Raw genomic sequence first — 17,882 nt, forward strand, 5'->3', positions numbered from 1 at the left:
TCGTGATCCGCCCATCTCGGCCTCCCAAAGTGCTAGGATTACAGGCTTGAGCCACGGCGCCCAGCGTTTATTTTTATTTTTTAGAGACGAGGTCTCACTCTGTTGCCCAGGCTGGTCCCAAACTCCTGGGCTTAAGTGATCCTCCCACCTCAGCCTCCCGAAGTGCTGGCATTACAGGCGTGAGTCACTGCACCAGCTCTCCTGCTGATTTTTTTAATCTTATTATTATTGTTAAATTCACATATTCTCGAAGAAAACACCAAGAGGAAAAATCAGCTGAAGTGCCAGAACCTGCAGCGGAATACCTGGAACAGTTTTTAAATGTTCCTCCGCTGTCCATTCGCTGCTGCCTGGTTTTCATTTATATCCTAGACTGAGGTTGTGCGATACACATGTCGCTTTTTTGTTGTTGTTGTTGTGACACAGTCTTGCTCTGTCGCCCAGGCTGGAGTGCAGAGGCGCAATCTCAGCTCACTACAACCTCCACTTCCCGGTTTCAAGCGATTCTCATGCCTCAGCCTCCCGAGTAGCTGCGACTACTGGTGTGCGCCCCTACACCCAGCTAATTTTCGTATTTTTAGTAGAGACAGGCTTTTACCATGTTGGCCAGGCTGGTCTCAAACTCCTGACCTCAGGTGATCCACCCGCCTCAGCCTCCCAAAAGTGCTGGGATTACAGGCGTGAGCCACCGCGCCTGGCCATACCTGTCCCTTTGAAACCTGTTTTCCTTTCCAATGTAAACATGAGTTCGGTTCTATTTCCAGAGTCTTGCTCTGAAGGGTGGGGACACAGGGCCCTGATGTGAAAGGTTCAGGCCTGAGAACCTCCCAGCCACGCGTACCGGCCACTAAGGGGAGAACGCTCCCCACCCAGCCCACCCAGGGCCTCCTCACCTCCACACCAGCTCCCCAAAAAGCGTGTCCAGAAGCATGAGGACGAAGTCCATCACCAGGAACCGGTACAGCTCCTGGCCCACAAAGTCCTCCCAGCACTGGCCCTGCAGGACAGCCACCCTGCGGCCCAGCCAGTGGTAGCACAATGTCCCCAGGATGGCCAGCTTGAGGATGAGGTTCCTGCAGAGGGCAGGGTGCAGAGGCTGAGGGGCGGGTGAGGGGACAGAAGATGCACTCCAGGGCCCCCACCAGGGGCTCGGCCACACTGGCCTCTTCATAAGTAGGCTTGGATACACCCAGAGCTACACAACCAGCATCAGCTCCAGCACCAAATGACGTTTTCACGTGCGGCCACACACCTGCAGATGGCCACGTACACCTCCAGCACCGGGGAGTCATGCGGCTCCAGGGCGGCCAGAACACGGCACAGGTAGGGGGCCCCCAGGTTGAGAAGGCCAACCACCAGGGGCAGGACCAGCAGCGCAGCCTCCTGGCCAGCAGCCTCCGGACTCTGCAGGGATTGGTGTCACGGAAGCCGCGCGTTCGTGGTGGGAGGGGGCAGCTACAGGGAGGGGCCCGGGACAGAACTGGCAGGCAGCACCTCCCTCCTCCAAGACCTGGCCCTCCCCAGGCCCCAAGTTCAAACCACACAGGAAGCAGGGAGGGGCACGGGTAGTGGAAAAGAAACCAGAAACCGAAAAAAAAAAAAAAAAGCCGTGAGAGAGGAAAAGGGGCGAGAAGTGGGGCTGGGAGGGAGCCCCAGCACAGGGCGCAGCGTACATGGCACCCTGGGCTGGCTGGGCATGGCATCCAAGGCTGCCTCCCCGGGGGTCGGTACCCAGAGTCGCTGGGGAGACGTTCCAAGCAAGAGCCAGGCTCCCCCCATCCCCGCACCTGGATCAAGAACTCTGAGAAGACGTGGACGGCCACAGCGCAGCCCAGTGCAGTCCCCAGACACAGCAGCCATGCAAGCCCCAGCGCAGCCGCCTGCCGCAGCCTCCCGCACACGCTCCTGGGGCTCTGCCGCAGCTGCCACTCAGCCAGCAGCTCCTGCGGGCGGCACCATGTCCCCGTCACCCACACCAGAGCACGGACACGTGCCGATACAGCACAAGGCACACAACACACATGAGACACACCAGGAGGCTTGAACCAGGACAGAGGGTCAGTCCCCCATGCCCCACCGGCCTTTCCATCTGCTGAGGGCCCTCCCTCCAGACAGAGGACCCAGTCCCCTGCCGAGAGGCCCCTGTGCCTGGGCCGCATTCACTTCCGAGGCCTGCCTCCACCCCTCTCCAGCTGCCTCCCCAGCCCTGCCCGCTGGGGCTGGGGCCTGGCTTAGGGGTCCTTTCCTGTTCCCTATGGCTGTGGGTGGCCCCAGTGACCAGAAAATGGCTCATGACAGGTCACAGCTCTGAGTTCCTTGAAGCACAGAACCCCAGAAAGGCAGAGAATGTTCCATGAGGCCCAGCTCTGCAGCCTCCTGGCCCCGCAACCTCTGCAAGGGCCTTGGCCTTTATGCCTCAGTCTTCTCACTGAGCCACAGAAAAAATGAGTCCTCACCCACTGGGCTTCTGTGGCCACCAAGCTAACGCCAGCCAGGGAGCATGTGTCAGCTGGGGCCTGAGGCCTCAGGGCAGGCTCCCGGGTGCTCACTGGGCCATGGTGCTAGTAGCTGCTAGCAGACAACAGAGGCGGCCCCTAACTGACGGGTGTGTACCGGCGAAAAACTCAGGGTCTGCCCCGTCACCGCAAACAGAAGACCACGCCTGCCCAGCGCCTCGAGTTCAGCTCACGGACAGATGGCCCTCCCTCTAGACCACGGTTCTGGCTACATGGTCCTAAGTGGACCCTGGGCCAGGCCTGCAGGGCACTGGGCAGGTGAGCTTGGTGCTCCAGGGCCACTCACCTTCAGCCGGGTGCGAATGTTGTCCTGCTGGAGGCGGGAGGCCCGCTTCTGCGTCACCTTGTAGTCCCAGGAGCAGAAGACGGTGATAGCGTGGATGCCAGAGGTGCTGCCCACCCGGTAGCTCTCCCCGAAAGAGTGAGCCATGCTGGGGAGAAGCAGACACAGACATGGCAGCCAACAAGCTGAGGGGCAGAGGCCAAGGGGAGAAGGCAGACAGGATGCTCTTGGCAGCCAAACCCCACCACCCACTCAGGAGCCATTTGGGGCCTGGCTGGGCCTCCTGCCATGCCCCTGCCCTGCCACCAGCCCTCTACACCAGCCTCATCCAACATAGCACCCACCAGCCACATCTGCCTAGAAGAGGGGGCAGGGCTGCATTCACCACTGACTTGGCTGGTGGCCTCCCAGCGAGACACGGACCAGAAGATGCTGGGCTCACCTCAGGGCCTTTGCACTGCTGGTCCCAATGACCAAAACATCTTCCCTGCTTCCTTATGCGTCCCCACTCTTATCTAACCTTCCCCTCTCAGGACAAGTACCGCCTCCCCTGGGAAGCAGCCTGACTCCTTCCCCAGTGCTCCCATAACACGGGGAAACACCGCTAAGCCTCCTGGATTGTCCCAGCCCATTCAGTGGTTCATCTTCTCCCAAAGGCAGCAAGCCCCGCTAGGACATTTACCATCCTGCCCTGAGCTGAGCACAGAGAATGTTTGTGCAATACGTAGATGCGTGGGTGGGTGGGTGGGCGAATAAATGTGTGGGTAGATGGGTGGATGAATGGGTGGGCAGATGAATGGGGGGATAGGTGGGTAAATTGAGTGGGTGGATAGGTGAGTAGCTGGATGAATGGGTGGATGGGTAGGTGGATGGGTGGGTGGATGAATGGGTGGATGGGTGGGTGAACTGAGTGGGTGAATGGGTGGGTGGATGGATGGGTGGGTGGGTGGATGGATGGGTGAATGTGTGAATGAATGGATAGGTGGGTGAATGGGTGGATAGGTGGGTGAATGGATGAATGGGTGGATGGGTAGATAGTTGGATAGGTGAGTAGATGAAAGCAGACAGGTAGATGGATAGAAGGAAGAAAGGAAAGAGGGAAGAATCAATGAACAGGCAAAAGGATGAATGGATGCATGAGTGGAGCTCGGAGCCTAGGTCGTGAGATGGAGACATTACCTGTACACCAGGGTGATGCAGGTGATAAAGAAGCCTGCACCCACAGTGTAGAGGTAGGCCAGGGGCATGTTGTAGGGCAGGCCGCCCGCCCTGGGTGTGCACTGGCTGCCGTCCAGGGGGCTGCCACACGGCTGGTTCAGCGTGGCGTTACTGTAGTGGCCGTAGAACATGACAGTGTGGGTGAAGCAGCCCTGCCAAGGGAGATCCAGTGAGTCAGGGTTCTCCCCACGCCACACCGCACCCTCAGGCCTGACAGCCACAGAGGCAGAGCAGGAGGCGGCCAGGCAGGGGCCGGGAGGGAAACAGGGAGGGCCCACGGCCACAGCAATCTTGGGCCTCCCAGCCCCATGGGAACCCCAGCACGATGGGCATCAAGGGGCATTGAGGGGAGGCGGGAGCTGGCTGTGGCCACCCGGAGTCACAGCGGGCCAAGGGTTGGGGACCCAGGGAAGCTGGGACAAGAAGGGGACACAGTACCAGGCCAGCAAAAGACAGGCACCCCCTGTACCCCGGTCCTAGGGCGTCCTCACCGCGCCTGTGAGGAGCTCCAGGCCTGTGCAGACGGGGGCAGGGCCCGGCAGGGTGGGCGGGAAGGCGACCTGCGGGCCCATGATGAAGGCCACCAGCAGCAGCAGCAGGACAGCGTTGAAAGCCAGCAGGGTTTTGAGGAAGAGGAAGTAGGAGAGCACGCTGGAGCCGAACTGGCCCCCGATGCGCTTCAGGGCATAGCGCCATGGCGTCAGGGCCTGCAGGCCGGAGAGCAGCACCAGCCCCAGGCTGTGCAAGGCCTGCAGGCACAGGCAAAGAGGCCATGAGGGTGAGGCCGTTGCAGGCACCGAGGCCACCCCAGCCCTGCCCAGCCGCCCCAGCCCCAGGGCAGACCAGGGGCCCCTACCAGCACGCAGGCATATCTGAGCCGGCCACAGCAGGAGCAGACCCCGCCACTGCCCCGCTGGCCTCTCCACCTCCCCGTCGGGGTCCTGCTCTTCTCTCTGGGGACAGAGGCAGCCATAAGTGCCTGGACCAGTGAGAGGCCTGACTCTCCTTCCTAGAGACCAGTCACCCACCGGCTTAGCCCCTTCTCCCCCACCACACAGCCCAGCTGAGAAAGTGGGTCTGGGGGTGCAGAAGCAGGGGGGGTCAGGGTCTGGACTGCTCACCGCAGGCTGCGTTTCTCAGCCAGGCTTAAGGGCATCCCTCGAAGCATGTGGTCCCGCTGTGCCACCGCCAGGCTCTGGAGCTCCTTCACCAGGAGGCTCTGCTTCTCTGTGAGAGGGAGAGGCAGGTCCTGCCCATCCTCAAGTGCCCCTCCCTGCCGCCTGCAGCCAGAACCCTGGACAGGCCTGTGCGTCCCTGTGGCACCGTCCCAAGACACCTTGGTGCCCTTATTTGAGCTTGAATCACCAATCCATGTGTTTGCTTCAGTCAGCCGCTGCGACAAGCAGGAAGCTCACAGCGCAGAGAGGCCTGTTTCCCCTACACAGTCCCTGACTCGGGGCCCAGGGCCACAACCTGCCCAGCACTCCAAGACGCTTGTGAGGTAAGACCCCCACTTCCCTGTCCCTGCGGGTCCCTGCAGAGGGACGGGGGAGCCTTCAGGAAGCTGCTAAGGGATAGGAGAGGGGCCTCTGGCTCTGCAGCACCCCAGCCCCCGCCCCGGCCAGGCTGGCCTCCTGCACCCCACTTCAGGCCGGTGTCCACCTGGGACTGGGGCTCCGATGCCCACTCACCCTCCTCCTCCCGGGCTGTGGGGTCCAGCTCCAAGTCGTACAGGCGGAGGCTGGGCCGGGCGGAGAGGACAAAGTTCCCGAGCAGGGGCCGGCTGCTCCTGCGCCGAAGCTGCACTGTGCGGCTGTAGTACTGGGAGATTATGGCGCCTCGGCTGCGGCCTACGGAGGCAGCTGGGCAGGGCCAGGCCGGGCAAGGCCAGGCCAGGCCTCCCTCCCTTCAGGAAGGGCTCACCACAGGCCTCCCCGTCCCTCACCCCTTCCCAGGACCCAGGAAAATCCTTTCAACAAAGACTTCGGGCACCACTGCGTTCCGAAAGCCTATTTTTACCCCGTGACGACTCTGGAGTCATTTTTAGAACCCAAAGAGGGCCACATGGGGCTGTGCTGGGCCTCCAAGCGACAGATGGGGTGGGCTAGGAGCCCGCCCTGGGCCTGGCTCTGAGCTATGGGAGCAGCCGCTACCCAGGGAGATGCCCGGCGGGAAGCCCAGCCCAGCCCAGCCCCAGGGGCTGGGGTCAACTCGGGGCGGGGCCAAGGGTCCCACTCACCAATGGTGCGGCTGGGCATGCTGGCCAGGATGCGGAGTGTGGCCGTGCTCTGGGTGCCCTCGGGCCGCGGGAGCGTCTGCTGGCCACTCCCTACAAAGCAAGAAAGACTCGCCAGGGGTCCTGGAGATGCCGTTGGCCACTGTATCTCCCACCCCATCCCAGGCCTGCAGAGCTGGGACACCCGTCCTGAGGGGCTGGGGCACCCAAGTATTGGTCCGCACTGCCCAGCATCCAAGCCTGGGCTTACCTGGGGCCTCCTGCTCTCTCTGCTGCAGCTCCAGCCCCTCCTGGGCCACCCACTGGCTCTGTTCTTGGATGAGCTGGTGGAAGGAATCGTGTACTTCGCTTTCATCGTAGGGGCTGGGATCCTGGCTGCTGAGGGGGTTGGGGGGGCGGTCAGGCTACGGCCGCCTCTCTCCTTCCAGCGGCCCCTGCTCAGGTGAGCTCTCTGTGAGGGGTGGAACATTCCAGCCTCCAGCCCCCAGCCCCAGAGCACTTACCCCTGGTCCCCCGGGGTCTCAGGGACATCGAGGACGAAGGCCAGCGGCTGGGCCATGTCTCTGGCCGAAGCCCACTAGTCTGCAGACCTAGGGCAGCTCAGAACCTGGGTGCCACCTCCGGAGCCTCCTGCTGCCCATCTGATGAGACAGGGGCAGAGAGCCAGGGCTGGCCTTCAATGCCTGGTGGGCGTCCACCCCGGCCATTCCCGGGGGGACCACAGGAGGTGCCACTCACAGCCCAGGCAGTCCTGTTTGCCCCCCTACCACCCCAGGTAAACACGTGGCCAGGCACCAAATAAGCCTCATGCCAGAATGGAATGGGGGGCCCTCCAGTGTCTGGAAAGAGGAGAGGAAGGAAGGGTGTGGGGTCTGCAGTTCCCCATCTGTTTCCTCAATGTCGCCAGTCCCTGGGAAATGGGGAAGAGGTGGGGTGCCTGTAGACACAGCCCCTTTCAGGACCTCCATTCCCAGGGTTCTGGCACAGAGACACCTCCTTTTTGGAGAGAAAGCTCAGGGCAGGCTGGAGGCCGTCTCTGCGTCTGCCCTATGACCCCAAAGCACTTCCTCTAGAGGAAATTAGCTGCTGGAGCCCTCACCGTCCCCAGCCCCAGGCGGAAGCAGCACAGGAGGCTCTTCCGCCACACACAGCGGTCACTCCATGCCACCCCCATCAGGGCGCCAAGGTCCTCATGTTCTCAGAAGACCCACTCCCCTGCATTCCATCATCCCAGAGCGGCCAGGACCTCAACAGGCCTCCTTTGTCCTGGCTCTGCCGTCACCCAGCACAACTGTAACCAGAGCAGCCTTGCCTGGGGCCCTGGGCTCAGGGCCTATTCACCCTATGGGAGTGGAGCCAGGACTCAGCTCCCAGCCACCAGCGAGTCCTGCCCGCCTCTGCCCTGGGCTGCTCTTGCCCTCACTCTCAGGAACTCAGGGCTCAAAGTCGGCCGAGTTGAAGGGCGATTCCTCGGACAGGCAAAGCTCGGGTGCCCCGACAGAGCAACTCCTTGCAGGGGTGCCAGTCACAGGGCCAGACGGTGCCCTCCCTCAGTGTCCAGGGTGCCATCTTTGGGTGCAGGCCCCACACCACCCCGTCCCTCCAGCAGGAGCAAAGAGGTGGGAAAACCAGTACAGAGCTGGGTTCCAGGCAGCCCCCCACCCAGCCTAACACGGGACAGCTGCCCAAGGAGGGGCTTAAGGACGCCCCATCCAGTACCTACAGCTGGAATCCCTTCCTCCAGACAGGCCTTTCTAAGCTCAGGGGACCCGGCACCCCAGCGCCCCGCCCCGAGGCCGGGGCAAGTCCAGCGGAGTTTCCGGGCGCACCATTCCTGAGCCCTGAGCCAGGTGGGGAGGGCTGGGTGGCGCCCATTTCCAGGAACCCCCACCCCATCCGGCAGCGAGCCCCCCGGGAGCAGCCGCTACCCAGTGAGAACCGCAACCTGGCCCCGGAGCCCAGGGCGGCTGCAACTCGGGGGCCACTGAACCCGCCCAGCCGGCCTCCCTGCCCCTCCCCTCCCAGTGCCCCGGAGCTCGGCTGGGGGATCTGGGTGGGGGCTGCAGATTTGGCCCCCCCACTCTGTTCTCCGCGCTCCTGCAGCTCCCAGCTCTGTCCGAGCCGGAGAGTCAAGCCCTGGGAGCTCCAGGAGCACCGGGAGAGTGAACTCGGCTACCAAGTGGCCTTAGAGACCGAAAGAAATTCAGGGGGGCGTTCCGCTGTTCCCGCATGAGAAGCAGCCGGGGCTGGCAGGACCCGGGACCGGAATCGCGGCTGCTCACCTGGGAGACGCCGGGGAGGAGGGGCTGCGCGCAGCCAGGGCTCACCTGTGCCCCGCAAGGGCCGCCGGGAACTAAGGGCTCGGCTGGGCTCTCCTTCCCGAGGGAGTGGCAAAGGGCCCCCAGGGGGCGACTGGGCCAGTCGCAGCTCTGGCGGGGCCTGGGGATAGCCGCACCTCCCGGCCCACGTCGGGGGGTGGGGGGGCGGGCCTTGGTTATCACGTGACCCGGCCCCGCCCGCGGCGTCCCTGCTCCCCCCCCCCCCCTCACCGGGCGCCCCGCGGTGACTGTGCCTTCCTCTGCTGCCAACTTCCGACCCCTCCTCCTGAGGTCTGAGCTGGGCCACGGCGGGCGAGTGTCTGGATTCATTCCAGTCCCTGGTTGAAGTACCCAATTTTTGTGAGGCTCAGTTTCCCCAAGTTCCAAAAAGGGGCAGTACTTCCAGACCCACCTGCTTCCCATGGTTGGGGATTGTCCAAGTAAGATGCTGCTGAAAGCCCCAGCAACAGAGTCTCTCACGCCAGATTAGGCAACCCTCCCACCGCAAGCCTCCTGCTGACTCTCCCCGACCTCCGCTGGGGAGCCTGGTTATCCGCCCCTACTGACACCTGCGCAGGGTTCATTGTTTATCTAGCAAGAGTTCTGGCTCACTTCCTGTGTGCTGTGTGGAGAGGAGGGGATGAAAAGGAGGACACGCTGACACATACGTGACTGTCCCCAGGTGCTGTACCCATTGCCCTGTTTTCTGTTATTTCCCATGAGCCAGGAAGGTATGCACTGATATTCTCCCATTTCACAGATGAGGAAACTGAGGCTGTGAGAGGTTAATCTGGGTGCCCCCAGTCAAAGCAGGAAACTTGGTGGTCCACCTGGGAATTCCATGGAGGAAACTGGCTTTGAGATGGCACCCCCAACCCCATTTGGAAGGGAGGGTCATTCCTGGTGGGGAGAGGCCATGAAGCAGGCAGGGTGAATGTGAGCTGGAGCCCAGGAGGGCAGGACAGGGCACTGCTGCAGGTGAGAGCAGGCAGGCAAAAGTGAGGACCAGGCAGGGGCCAAGCTTGGGACCTTTTGCAGCTGCCAGTGTGGTCCTCAGATGGCTACCCCTAGCTGGTTCTTGGCAAGTGGCACCCTAGCATGAAGACCCAGCCCCGCCTCTCCTCCCACTGCTTCCCCCTCTCTGCATACCCACACTGAATTTGCATAAATGCCACCTCCTCTGGGGAGCCTCCCCAGATTGAACCCTGGTGGAGCACCTGCCACTTCCTATTGACATGTACATTTGTGGTTCTGTGCCCCCTCCTACCCCAGCCCACTGTGTGCCCAGCACCAGTGCACAGCTTGGGCCTGACACACAGAAAGGAGTCTGGAAACCAGGAAGGAGGTGGGCAGAGAGGCAGAAAAAGCTATAAACATTCAACCTGAGGTGACTGGGCCCTATAGCAGGTGGAGAGGGAGCAGAGAGGAAGGGCTGCGGGCCTCCCAGGGGCCCGAGGACAGGGAATTGGCAAAACTATGTCTTAAACATCTAGCCTGGGAGAGCATGAATGGAGCCAATTCCTGAGCACTAACTATGGGCCAGGTGCTAGGCCTGGGCCTTGGCAGATGATAGCGCCAATGACAGGGGGAAGTCCAGCAGTAACACCAAGAGTATCTGGAAACCCAGCAGCCAGGTTCAGGGAAGCCAAGCATCCTGTCATTATCACAACCTCCAGGGGCTCTGTGGCAGGCAGATAAAGAGTTTGGCCCCTGCACCCCGCCGTCCGTATCCCCACCCATGTCAGGCTCCCAACTCGGGCCTCGAGGTCAGGTCCTGCCTCTCCAGGCTGGAAGGGGTTGAACGGAGAGGGCCTCAGTCACAGGCTGGGCATCCCTGGAGGCAGCCAGGGGGCAGACCGGGACGGTGGACCCTAGGGCTGCAAGAGACCAGGCCCCGACTCCTGTTCAGAGAGGAAGGGCGGGCCACCTGCAGCCCAGCGTGCACAGAGCTCCCGGGGAGGCTAAGTGGCCTACGCCTGTTACCTTCACCTCTGCATCTCAGGGGCCCACAGGAAGTGCCTGCTGGGCCTCAGTTTAGAGCAGAGGGAACCATGGGGTGGGAGGGGAGGAGGGAGGTAGTGGAGAGGGAAGCTGGGGTTCCTGTCACGTGACCCCTCCTGTGGGCTCCCTCACTGCCCTGCCTGGCTTGTCAGGAGTCGTCTGAGAAGGGGACTTCTCCAGGGACTCGGTCCCTAGGTCCCCAGGTGAGCTGGATGTTAAGTGGAGGGAGAATGCAGAGGGTGAGGGGCTGTGGAGGGCCAGCTAGAGCCCTACAAGGGCAGCAGTGGGTCCCTGCTCCCGTCCCCAGGGCTGGGGCTGTAGCCACAGGTCCTCACTGGGGGTTCGCGGGGTATCTGGGCAGACCTGGGCCTGGAGCCTGGACCACTAGAAGGAAGACAGAAGGGGGTCCCCGGCCATCCAGAGTCAGATGTGGCAGATGCCAAGTCCCAGGAACTGTGGGGTTTGGGACACAGGCTCTTCCCGAAGGGCAAAGTGGCATGTGGAGAAGAGCAGGAATTGTCTCTCCTCAGGGTGAAGGTGGGCACACAGATGGGTGCGGGGTGCAGCAGGTCCTGGCTTTGCCTGTGATGGCCTGGACTTTCCATGCCCTTGACAGATGGGGAGACTGAGGCCGTGGCTGTGTCCCCCTCTGAGAGTTGGAGCGGGACTGGGCCCGAATTCGACCCCAGCAGGATTCTCTCTCATTTCTGAGCCCCGGCGGCGGCAAAGCGGCAGACCCGGGCAAGTGGACTCCAGGGCTGCAGGAACCCAGGCCCCGACGCCGGCGCAGAAGGGAAGGACGGACCCGCCCCCAGCCCAGAGTGCGCAGAGGCCAGGGACAAGGCCTTGCGGCTCATCCACCTGGAGCTTCATATCCCCTCCACGGGCAGCCAGGCGCCCCAGCCTCCACCCACGCCTGCCGAGATGCTGCCGCCGCGATCGGTGCCATCGGAGCGGGCCCCTGGGGTGCCGGAGCCCGAGGAGCTGTGGGAGGCAGAGATGGAGCGGCTGCGCTGCTCCGCGGCGCCCGTGCGCGGGCTGCCCTATGCCATGATGGACAAGCGCCTCATCTGGTGGGTGCCACGCGGGCGCTGGACGGTGGGTGGGGGGTGCTGCGAGGCTGCCCCGTCGGATGGGGTGGGAACACCCCGTCTGCCTGGCCCAGGTGGGCAGGGCGGGTGACTCAGGGGCGCCCCTGTCACCACCCCCGTCCAGGCAGCTGCGGGAGCCCGCGGGGGTGCAGACCTTGCGCTGGCAGAGGTGGCAGCGCCGGCGGCAGACGGTGGAAAGGCGCCTGCGGGAGGCAGCGCAGAGGCTGGCCCGGGGCCTTGGGCTCTGGGAGGCGGCGCTCTACGAGATCGGGGGTAGGACCTGCGCGAATCGCGCCTCCCCTTGCCCTCTCTGGAGCCCCACTGCCCAAATCGGAAAAAGGACGGTGGCATCATCCCACCTGCCTTCGCCCGGGTCCCCCGACCAATCAGTCCCTCCCCCTCCCACCCCCTCCGCCCGCGGGCACCGCAAACCTCGAGCCCCGCAGCGCCCCAGGTGACTGTCAGCAGTACCTCCGGGCCCGGGCGGGCACCCACCCCGTCCGGTGGGTCCGCCCGTGGATTCTCAGCCCGGCCCCAGCCTCCCTGACCCACCCTGCTCTCCCCCTGCAGGCCTCTTCGGCACCGGAATCCGGGCCTACTTCACCTTCCTCCGCTTCCTGCTGCTACTCAACCTGCTGAGCCTGCTGCTCACCACGAGCTTCGTGCTGCTGCCCCTGGCCTGGCTCCGCCCCCCTGACCCAGGCCCCGCCCTCAACTTGAGTGAGTGCGCGACCCACCAGGGGAAGTGCTCCAGTGCCCACTTGCGCCATGAGGGGCTGGCCCAGGGCCCAGAGCGTGGGGACAACCCTGGGTGTGGTCCTGCCGTGCCGGCCCCGGGGCTCTCTCTCCCTGACCCCACCTTGTGTGGGGCACACCTCTGGCACATCCTCAGCCCCCTGCTCAGGCCTCCCCAGGGTTGGGGGTTACGGAGCAGTAGCCGCAGAACCTCACCTATGCCTTGGAGATCCCTCTCTATTGACCTCCTTCCTCCTCAACAGCCCTCCAGTGCCCTGGCAGCCGCCAGTCCCAGCCTGGCGTTTTGAGGTTCCACAATCAACTTTGGCATGTTTTAACTGGCAGGGTGAGTGAGGTCTGTCCTGGCTATGGTCCAGAGTCTGGGAGACCCAGGGAACTGGCTTCAGGGGCCACAAGTCTAAGAGGACCTCTACTCCTCCAGGGACATTTCGGCTCCTCAGGGGATGGCCTTACCTAGACAGACTGGCCTGGCCAGTGGTGGGGTTAGAGAGAGGCTCAGGCCACTACGCCCAACATAGACTCATGGACACCTGCCCGTGGTCCTCAGAGCCCAGCTGGTGTAGGGGGTGCCAGGGACAAAAGGGGAAAAGTGCCCCGGCCTCCGGGAGCAGCACTTCCCCACCCTCATCCTGGGAAGCCATTGAGTGGTTACCAGTGGGGGCTCCGGGGTTCCAGTCCTGGCTCTATTTCTCAAAGCCCTGTGACCTTGGGCAAGTTGCTGAACCTCTGTGGGCCTCTAAGATGGGACACTCCCTACCTGATGAGGGGATTGCACGAGGGCTAGCGAGATCATATATGGAAAGCACCTGAGCTGAGCCTGGCGCTCACCCGGGCTGGGTATCTTCGTCGCTGTCCCCAGGCCTTCACCAACACCTATCTCTTCTATGGTGCGTACCGAGTGGGGCCTGAGAGCAGCTCGGTGTACAGCATCCGCCTGGCCTACCTCCTCAGCCCGCTGGCCTGCCTGCTCCTCTGCTTCTGTGGGACTCTGCGGCGGTGAGAGGGAAGCCCGTGCCTTCAACCCTTCCCGGGGGAATCTTCCCTGATCCCCCTTTCCTTGGCAGGGTACTCTCCCATTGGCAGGAACGCCCATGGCCCCGCACAGCAGGCTCCTGGGTGCTTCCTCAGCCCAGGCTCTGGCCGCAGACCTTAGGAACAGGGCCGTTGCCCCCCTACCCCTACCCCGACTCCTCACTCACCAGGACCTGCACCTGGGGCTGCAGGCGCCCTCCCCACCACAGGCCCAGAGCCGAGCCAAGGCTGAGGCTGGATGGTAGAGGTGCCCCTCCTCCAGCAGCCGGTGGTCTCCTGCCCCGCAGGATGGTAAAGGGGTTGCCACAGAAGACTTTGCTGGGTCAGGGCTATCAGGCACCTCTCAGCGCCAAGGTCTTCTCTTCCTGGGACTTCTGCATCCGGGTGCAGGAAGCGGCCATCATCAAGAAGCATGAGATCAGCAACGAGTTCAAGGTGTGTGCGCGAGCGAGTGTGTGAGATCCACGAGCTGCAGGTGTGTGTATGTGCGCGAGTGCGTGAGCTCTATGAGCTGCAGGTGTGTGTGCGAGCGAGTGCGTGAGCTCCACGAGCTGCAGGTGTGTGTGCGAGCGAGTGCGTGAGATCCACGAGCTGCAGGTGTATGTGAGCGAGTGTGAGCTCCACGAGCTGCAGGTGTGTGTGCGAGCGAGTGTGAGATCCACGAGCTGCAGGTGTGTGTATGTGAGTGCATGAGCTCTATGAGCTGCAGGTGTGTGTGCGAGCGAGTGCATGAGATCCACGAGCTGCAGGTGTGTGTGCGAGCGAGTGCGTGAGATCCATGAGCTGCAGGTGTGTGTGAGCGAGTGTGAGATCCACGAGCTCCAGGTGTGTGCAAGCAAGTGCGACTGTCCCAGTGTGTGTGAGCATGTGTGGGAGGCTGTGGGAGCGTGACAGAGAGCCTGTGAATGTGTGTGCGTGTGAGGGCACATGTGACTGAATGGGCGATGGTGAGCACTCCTGTGAATGTGGGAATCGGAGTGTCTCTGGGAACGTGACAGTGTGAGAGTTCGTGACCGTGTATGTGAGTGTGAACGGTTGTGACGGCATGTGAGAGCGTTTCCTGCACCCTTTCCTCCCACGCCCACCCTGCCTGCAGCTGCCCCTGTCCCCATGCTTCCTGGCAGGTGGAGCTGGAGGAGGGCCGTCGCTTCCAGCTGATGCAGCAGCAGACCCAGGCCCAGAGGGCCTGCCACCTGCTCTCCTACCTGCGGGTCAACATACTCATCGGGCTCCTGGTGGTTGGGGCCATCAGCGCCATCTTCTGGGCTACCAAGTACTCACAGGACAACAAGGAGGTGCTAGGCAACTGCATTCATTTAATCCTGGCCAGAATTGCGGGGGGAGACGGGATGATCCCATTTTACAGATGAGGAAACTGAGGCTCAGAGAAGTTCACTCGGTCATGGCCACAGGTCACGGCCAGGACAGGCGGGCTCCCACTGGATATTCCCACCAACTGCCAGGCTGCCAAAGGGAATAGCTTACAGTCTTCCCTGTTCTGGGCCTGCCCCAGAGTTACACTTTAGGAGGCCATGGGGGGCAGAGAGCCGACAGGGGCCCCCCAGCACACGGGCTCCCCTGACCTGCCTTTTCCTGCAGGAGTCCCTGTTTCTGCTGCTCCAGTACCTGCCCCCTGGGGTCATCGCCCTGGTCAACTTCCTGGGTCCCCTGCTGTTCACATTCCTGGTCCAGCTGGAGAACTACCCTCCCAACACGGAGGTCAACCTCACGCTGATCTGGTGAGTACCACCCTTGGTGGGGACAAGTCTGCATCCTGCTGCTCTGTTTTGGTTGTCACCTGGCACCTGGGGTCCCCAGCTGAGAGGCTTCCCTGTTCACTAGTGGCCCAAGAGAAGGCAGGTAGACACCTCACAGCACACGACCTCATCGCCCCAGGTCTAAGGCTTTCCAGTCCCCCACCTCTGAAGGAAGTCGCCAGTCTGGACCAAGCTCTGGCCATTCAGTGCAGCAAGGGACTGTGGCCAGGGGTGTTGGGAATGGGCTTTGCACACAGAAAAACCAGCAACACGGGACATGCAGAGCTTCTACACCCCGAGGGTTTACTCCCCTTACCTGGACAACCCTCACATGACCCATGAAGTCCAGACCATCCTCATCCTCCTCTGAGGGATGAGGAAACAGGTTCACATGGGTGAAGCGCCCAGCCAAAGTCAAGCACATCGTGCCTACCAGGTGCAAGTTCAAAAGCAAGCCCTCGACCTCCTGGGCTCAAGCGATCCTCCCGCCGGAGCAGCTGGGACCACCCCCCCAGGCTCTGCCACCTTCTGCCTTAGTACTTAGGCCCTGTCTAGACCCCCTACTTCTCCACCCTTCACTCAGCCACAGAAATTCTGTTGTAAAGCCCACCTGAGCTCCCACCGGCTTCTCTCCCTCCCACCACCCTCACCCGTCACTTGCCCTGTTTTTCCCTCTGCTTCCTCAAAGTCAGCTGTGTTTGGTTTGCTTTGAAACTTTATTGTTGAGGTCCAGCGTGGTAGTTCACACCTGTAATCCCAACACTGTGGGAGGCCGAGGCAGGTGGATCACCCGAGGTCAGGAGTTCGAGACCAGCCTGGCCAACATGATGAAACCCTGTCTCTACTAAAAATACAAAAATCAGCCAGGCGTGGTGGCTCACACCTGTAATCCCAGCTACTCAGGAGGCTGAGGCAGGAGAATCACTTGAACCTGGGAGGCAGACATTGCAGTAGAGTGCACCACTGCACTCTAGCCTGGGTGACAGAATGTGACCCTGTCTCAAAAAAAAAACCTAAAAATTCAAAGTGTTCAACAAGGTGGAGATTTTAAAGATAAGCCCTTGGACTGAGCTCAGTGGCTCACGCCTATAATCCCAACACTTTGGGAAGCCGAGGTGGGAGGATTGTTTGAACCCAGGAGTTCAAGACCAGCCTGGCCAACAAAGCAAGACCCCGTCTCTACAAAAAATTTAAAAGTTAGCGGACCTTTGTGGTGCACGCCTGTAGTCCCAGTTGCTTGGGTGGCTGAGGCAGTAGGATGGCTTGAGCCCAGGAGTTTGAAGACACAGTGAGCTGTGATCCCACTACAGCACTCCAGCCCTGGTGACAGAGTGAGACCCTGTCACTAAGTTAAAAAGCTCTCACCAGCTGGGTGCAGTGGCTCATGCCTATAGTCCTAGCACTTTAGGAGGCCGAGGCAGGCAGATTACCTGAGGTTGGGAGTTCAAGACCAGCCTGGCCAACATGGTGAAACCCCATCTCTACTGAAAATACAAAAAATTAGCCGGGTGCAGTGGCGCGCACCTGTAATCCCAGCCACTTGGGAGGCTGAGGCAGGAGAATTGCTTGAACCTGGGAGGCAGAGGCTGCAGTGAGACGAGATGGTGCTGCTATACTCCAGCCTGGGCTACAGAGTAAGACTTCATCTCAAAAAAAACACAAATAAACAAAAAAGCTCTCACCTACCCCTAGCTCCCCCAACAGGAGAACCACTGTTCCCAGCCACTCTCTAGCCCTGTATCAGCAGTGGGAATGTTCCCTCAGAGATAACACATGGCCAGGCACAGTGACTCACGCCTGTAAGGTCAACACTTTGGAAGGCCAAGATGGGAGAATCACAGGAGTTTGAGATCAGCCTGGGCAACATGGCAAGAGCCTGTCTCTACAAAAACTACAAAAAAATTAGTTGGGCATGGTGGCACACCATCCTAGCTACTAGAGAAGCTGAGGTGGGAGGATCACTTAAGCCCAGGAGGTCAAGGCTACAGGGAGCTGTGATCCCGTCACTGCACGCCAGCCTAGGCAATGGAGTGAGACCCTATCTCCAAAAAAAAAAAAAAAAAGGCAAAACCAGATCATGTGCTTGCGCTGATGTTTCATTTAGACAATCGCACCTATTTGTTCTGGTCATGCATTGTGCAGTACGTACGTGTGGCACGTGTTTATGACATGCAAGCTCGTGTCAGCGGGCTCCAATGTCCACAGGCGGCAGAGGAAAGGAGCTCGCCTGCAGTCAGGAGTCTGAAAAGGCTACAGGCTTCTCCACCGCAGGGCTTGCTGCATGTGCCTCTCCACACCGGGTGTGGGGGAACGTGGCTGGACTGTGCAGTGTTTCTCAAATTGATTTAAAAACAGAACCCTTGGCCGGGCGCGGTGGCCCACGCCTGTAATCCCAACACTTTGGGAGGCCGAGACGGGCGGATCACGAGGTCAGGAGATCGAGACCGTCCTGGCTAACACGGTGAAACCCCATCTCTACTAAAAAAAAATACAAAAAACTAGCCGGGCGAGGTGGCGGGCGCCTGTAGTCCCAGCCAGTCGGGAGGCTGAGGCAGGAGAATGGCGTAAACCCGGGAGGCGGAGCTTGCAGTGAGCTGAGATCCGGCCACTGCACTCCAGCCTGGGCGACAGAGTGAGACTCCGTCTCAAAAAAAAAAAAAAAAAAAAAAAAAAA

The 17,882-nt window shown here is 61.3% G+C and overlaps 2 protein-coding genes across 38 annotated transcripts in view; one reads left to right on the forward strand and one right to left on the reverse strand.

The window, feature by feature from the left end:
- Window positions 1–12,297, reverse strand: part of TMC6 (transmembrane channel like 6) — an 18,796-nt gene extending 6,499 nt beyond the window's left edge. For 3 of the 28 annotated variants that reach the window (XR_003309731.2, XR_003309730.2, XM_026455894.2), the window contains exons 1-13: window positions 8,536–8,765; window positions 6,757–6,894; window positions 6,504–6,631; window positions 6,257–6,346; window positions 5,709–5,867; window positions 5,139–5,244; window positions 4,874–4,970; window positions 4,509–4,766; window positions 3,979–4,169; window positions 2,803–2,947; window positions 1,788–1,943; window positions 1,253–1,404; window positions 894–1,073 (exon numbers count right to left, since the gene is read on the reverse strand). Coding sequence is in view for 24 of the 28 variants with exons in the window: in XM_026455894.2 (XP_026311679.1) it covers window positions 894–1,073; window positions 1,253–1,404; window positions 1,788–1,943; window positions 2,803–2,947; window positions 3,979–4,169; window positions 4,509–4,766; window positions 4,874–4,970; window positions 5,139–5,244; window positions 5,709–5,867; window positions 6,257–6,346; window positions 6,504–6,631; window positions 6,757–6,812 (1,718 nt within the window). In the remaining 4 variants the exon portion in view is untranslated. Of the gene's footprint in view, window positions 1–893; window positions 1,074–1,252; window positions 1,405–1,787; window positions 1,944–2,802; window positions 2,948–3,978; window positions 4,170–4,508; window positions 4,767–4,873; window positions 4,971–5,138; window positions 5,245–5,708; window positions 5,868–6,256; window positions 6,347–6,503; window positions 6,632–6,756; window positions 6,895–7,972; window positions 8,090–8,535; window positions 8,766–12,215 lie in introns of those variants that run through there. The other 25 variants (XR_003309729.2, XM_026455895.2, XR_003309732.2 and 22 more) reach the window with 24 other exon arrangements.
- Window positions 10,631–17,882, forward strand: part of TMC8 (transmembrane channel like 8) — a 13,826-nt gene continuing 6,574 nt past the window's right edge. For 5 of the 10 annotated variants that reach the window (XR_002731523.2, XR_002731522.2, XM_023211677.2 and 2 more), the window contains exons 1-9: window positions 10,631–10,775; window positions 11,189–11,645; window positions 11,788–11,936; window positions 12,234–12,383; window positions 12,662–12,744; window positions 13,279–13,415; window positions 13,643–13,886; window positions 14,576–14,746; window positions 15,051–15,190. Coding sequence is in view for 8 of the 10 variants with exons in the window: in XM_023211677.2 (XP_023067445.1) it covers window positions 11,497–11,645; window positions 11,788–11,936; window positions 12,234–12,383; window positions 12,662–12,744; window positions 13,279–13,415; window positions 13,643–13,886; window positions 14,576–14,746; window positions 15,051–15,190 (1,223 nt within the window). In the remaining 2 variants the exon portion in view is untranslated. Of the gene's footprint in view, window positions 10,776–11,188; window positions 11,646–11,787; window positions 11,937–12,233; window positions 12,384–12,661; window positions 12,745–13,278; window positions 13,416–13,642; window positions 13,887–14,575; window positions 14,747–15,050; window positions 15,191–17,882 lie in introns of those variants that run through there. The other 5 variants (XM_023211683.2, XM_023211679.3, XM_023211678.3 and 2 more) reach the window with 5 other exon arrangements.

This window comes from Piliocolobus tephrosceles, chromosome 16 (assembly GCF_002776525.5).
Source record: "Piliocolobus tephrosceles isolate RC106 chromosome 16, ASM277652v3, whole genome shotgun sequence".
Classification (NCBI taxonomy): Eukaryota; Metazoa; Chordata; class Mammalia; order Primates; family Cercopithecidae; genus Piliocolobus; species Piliocolobus tephrosceles.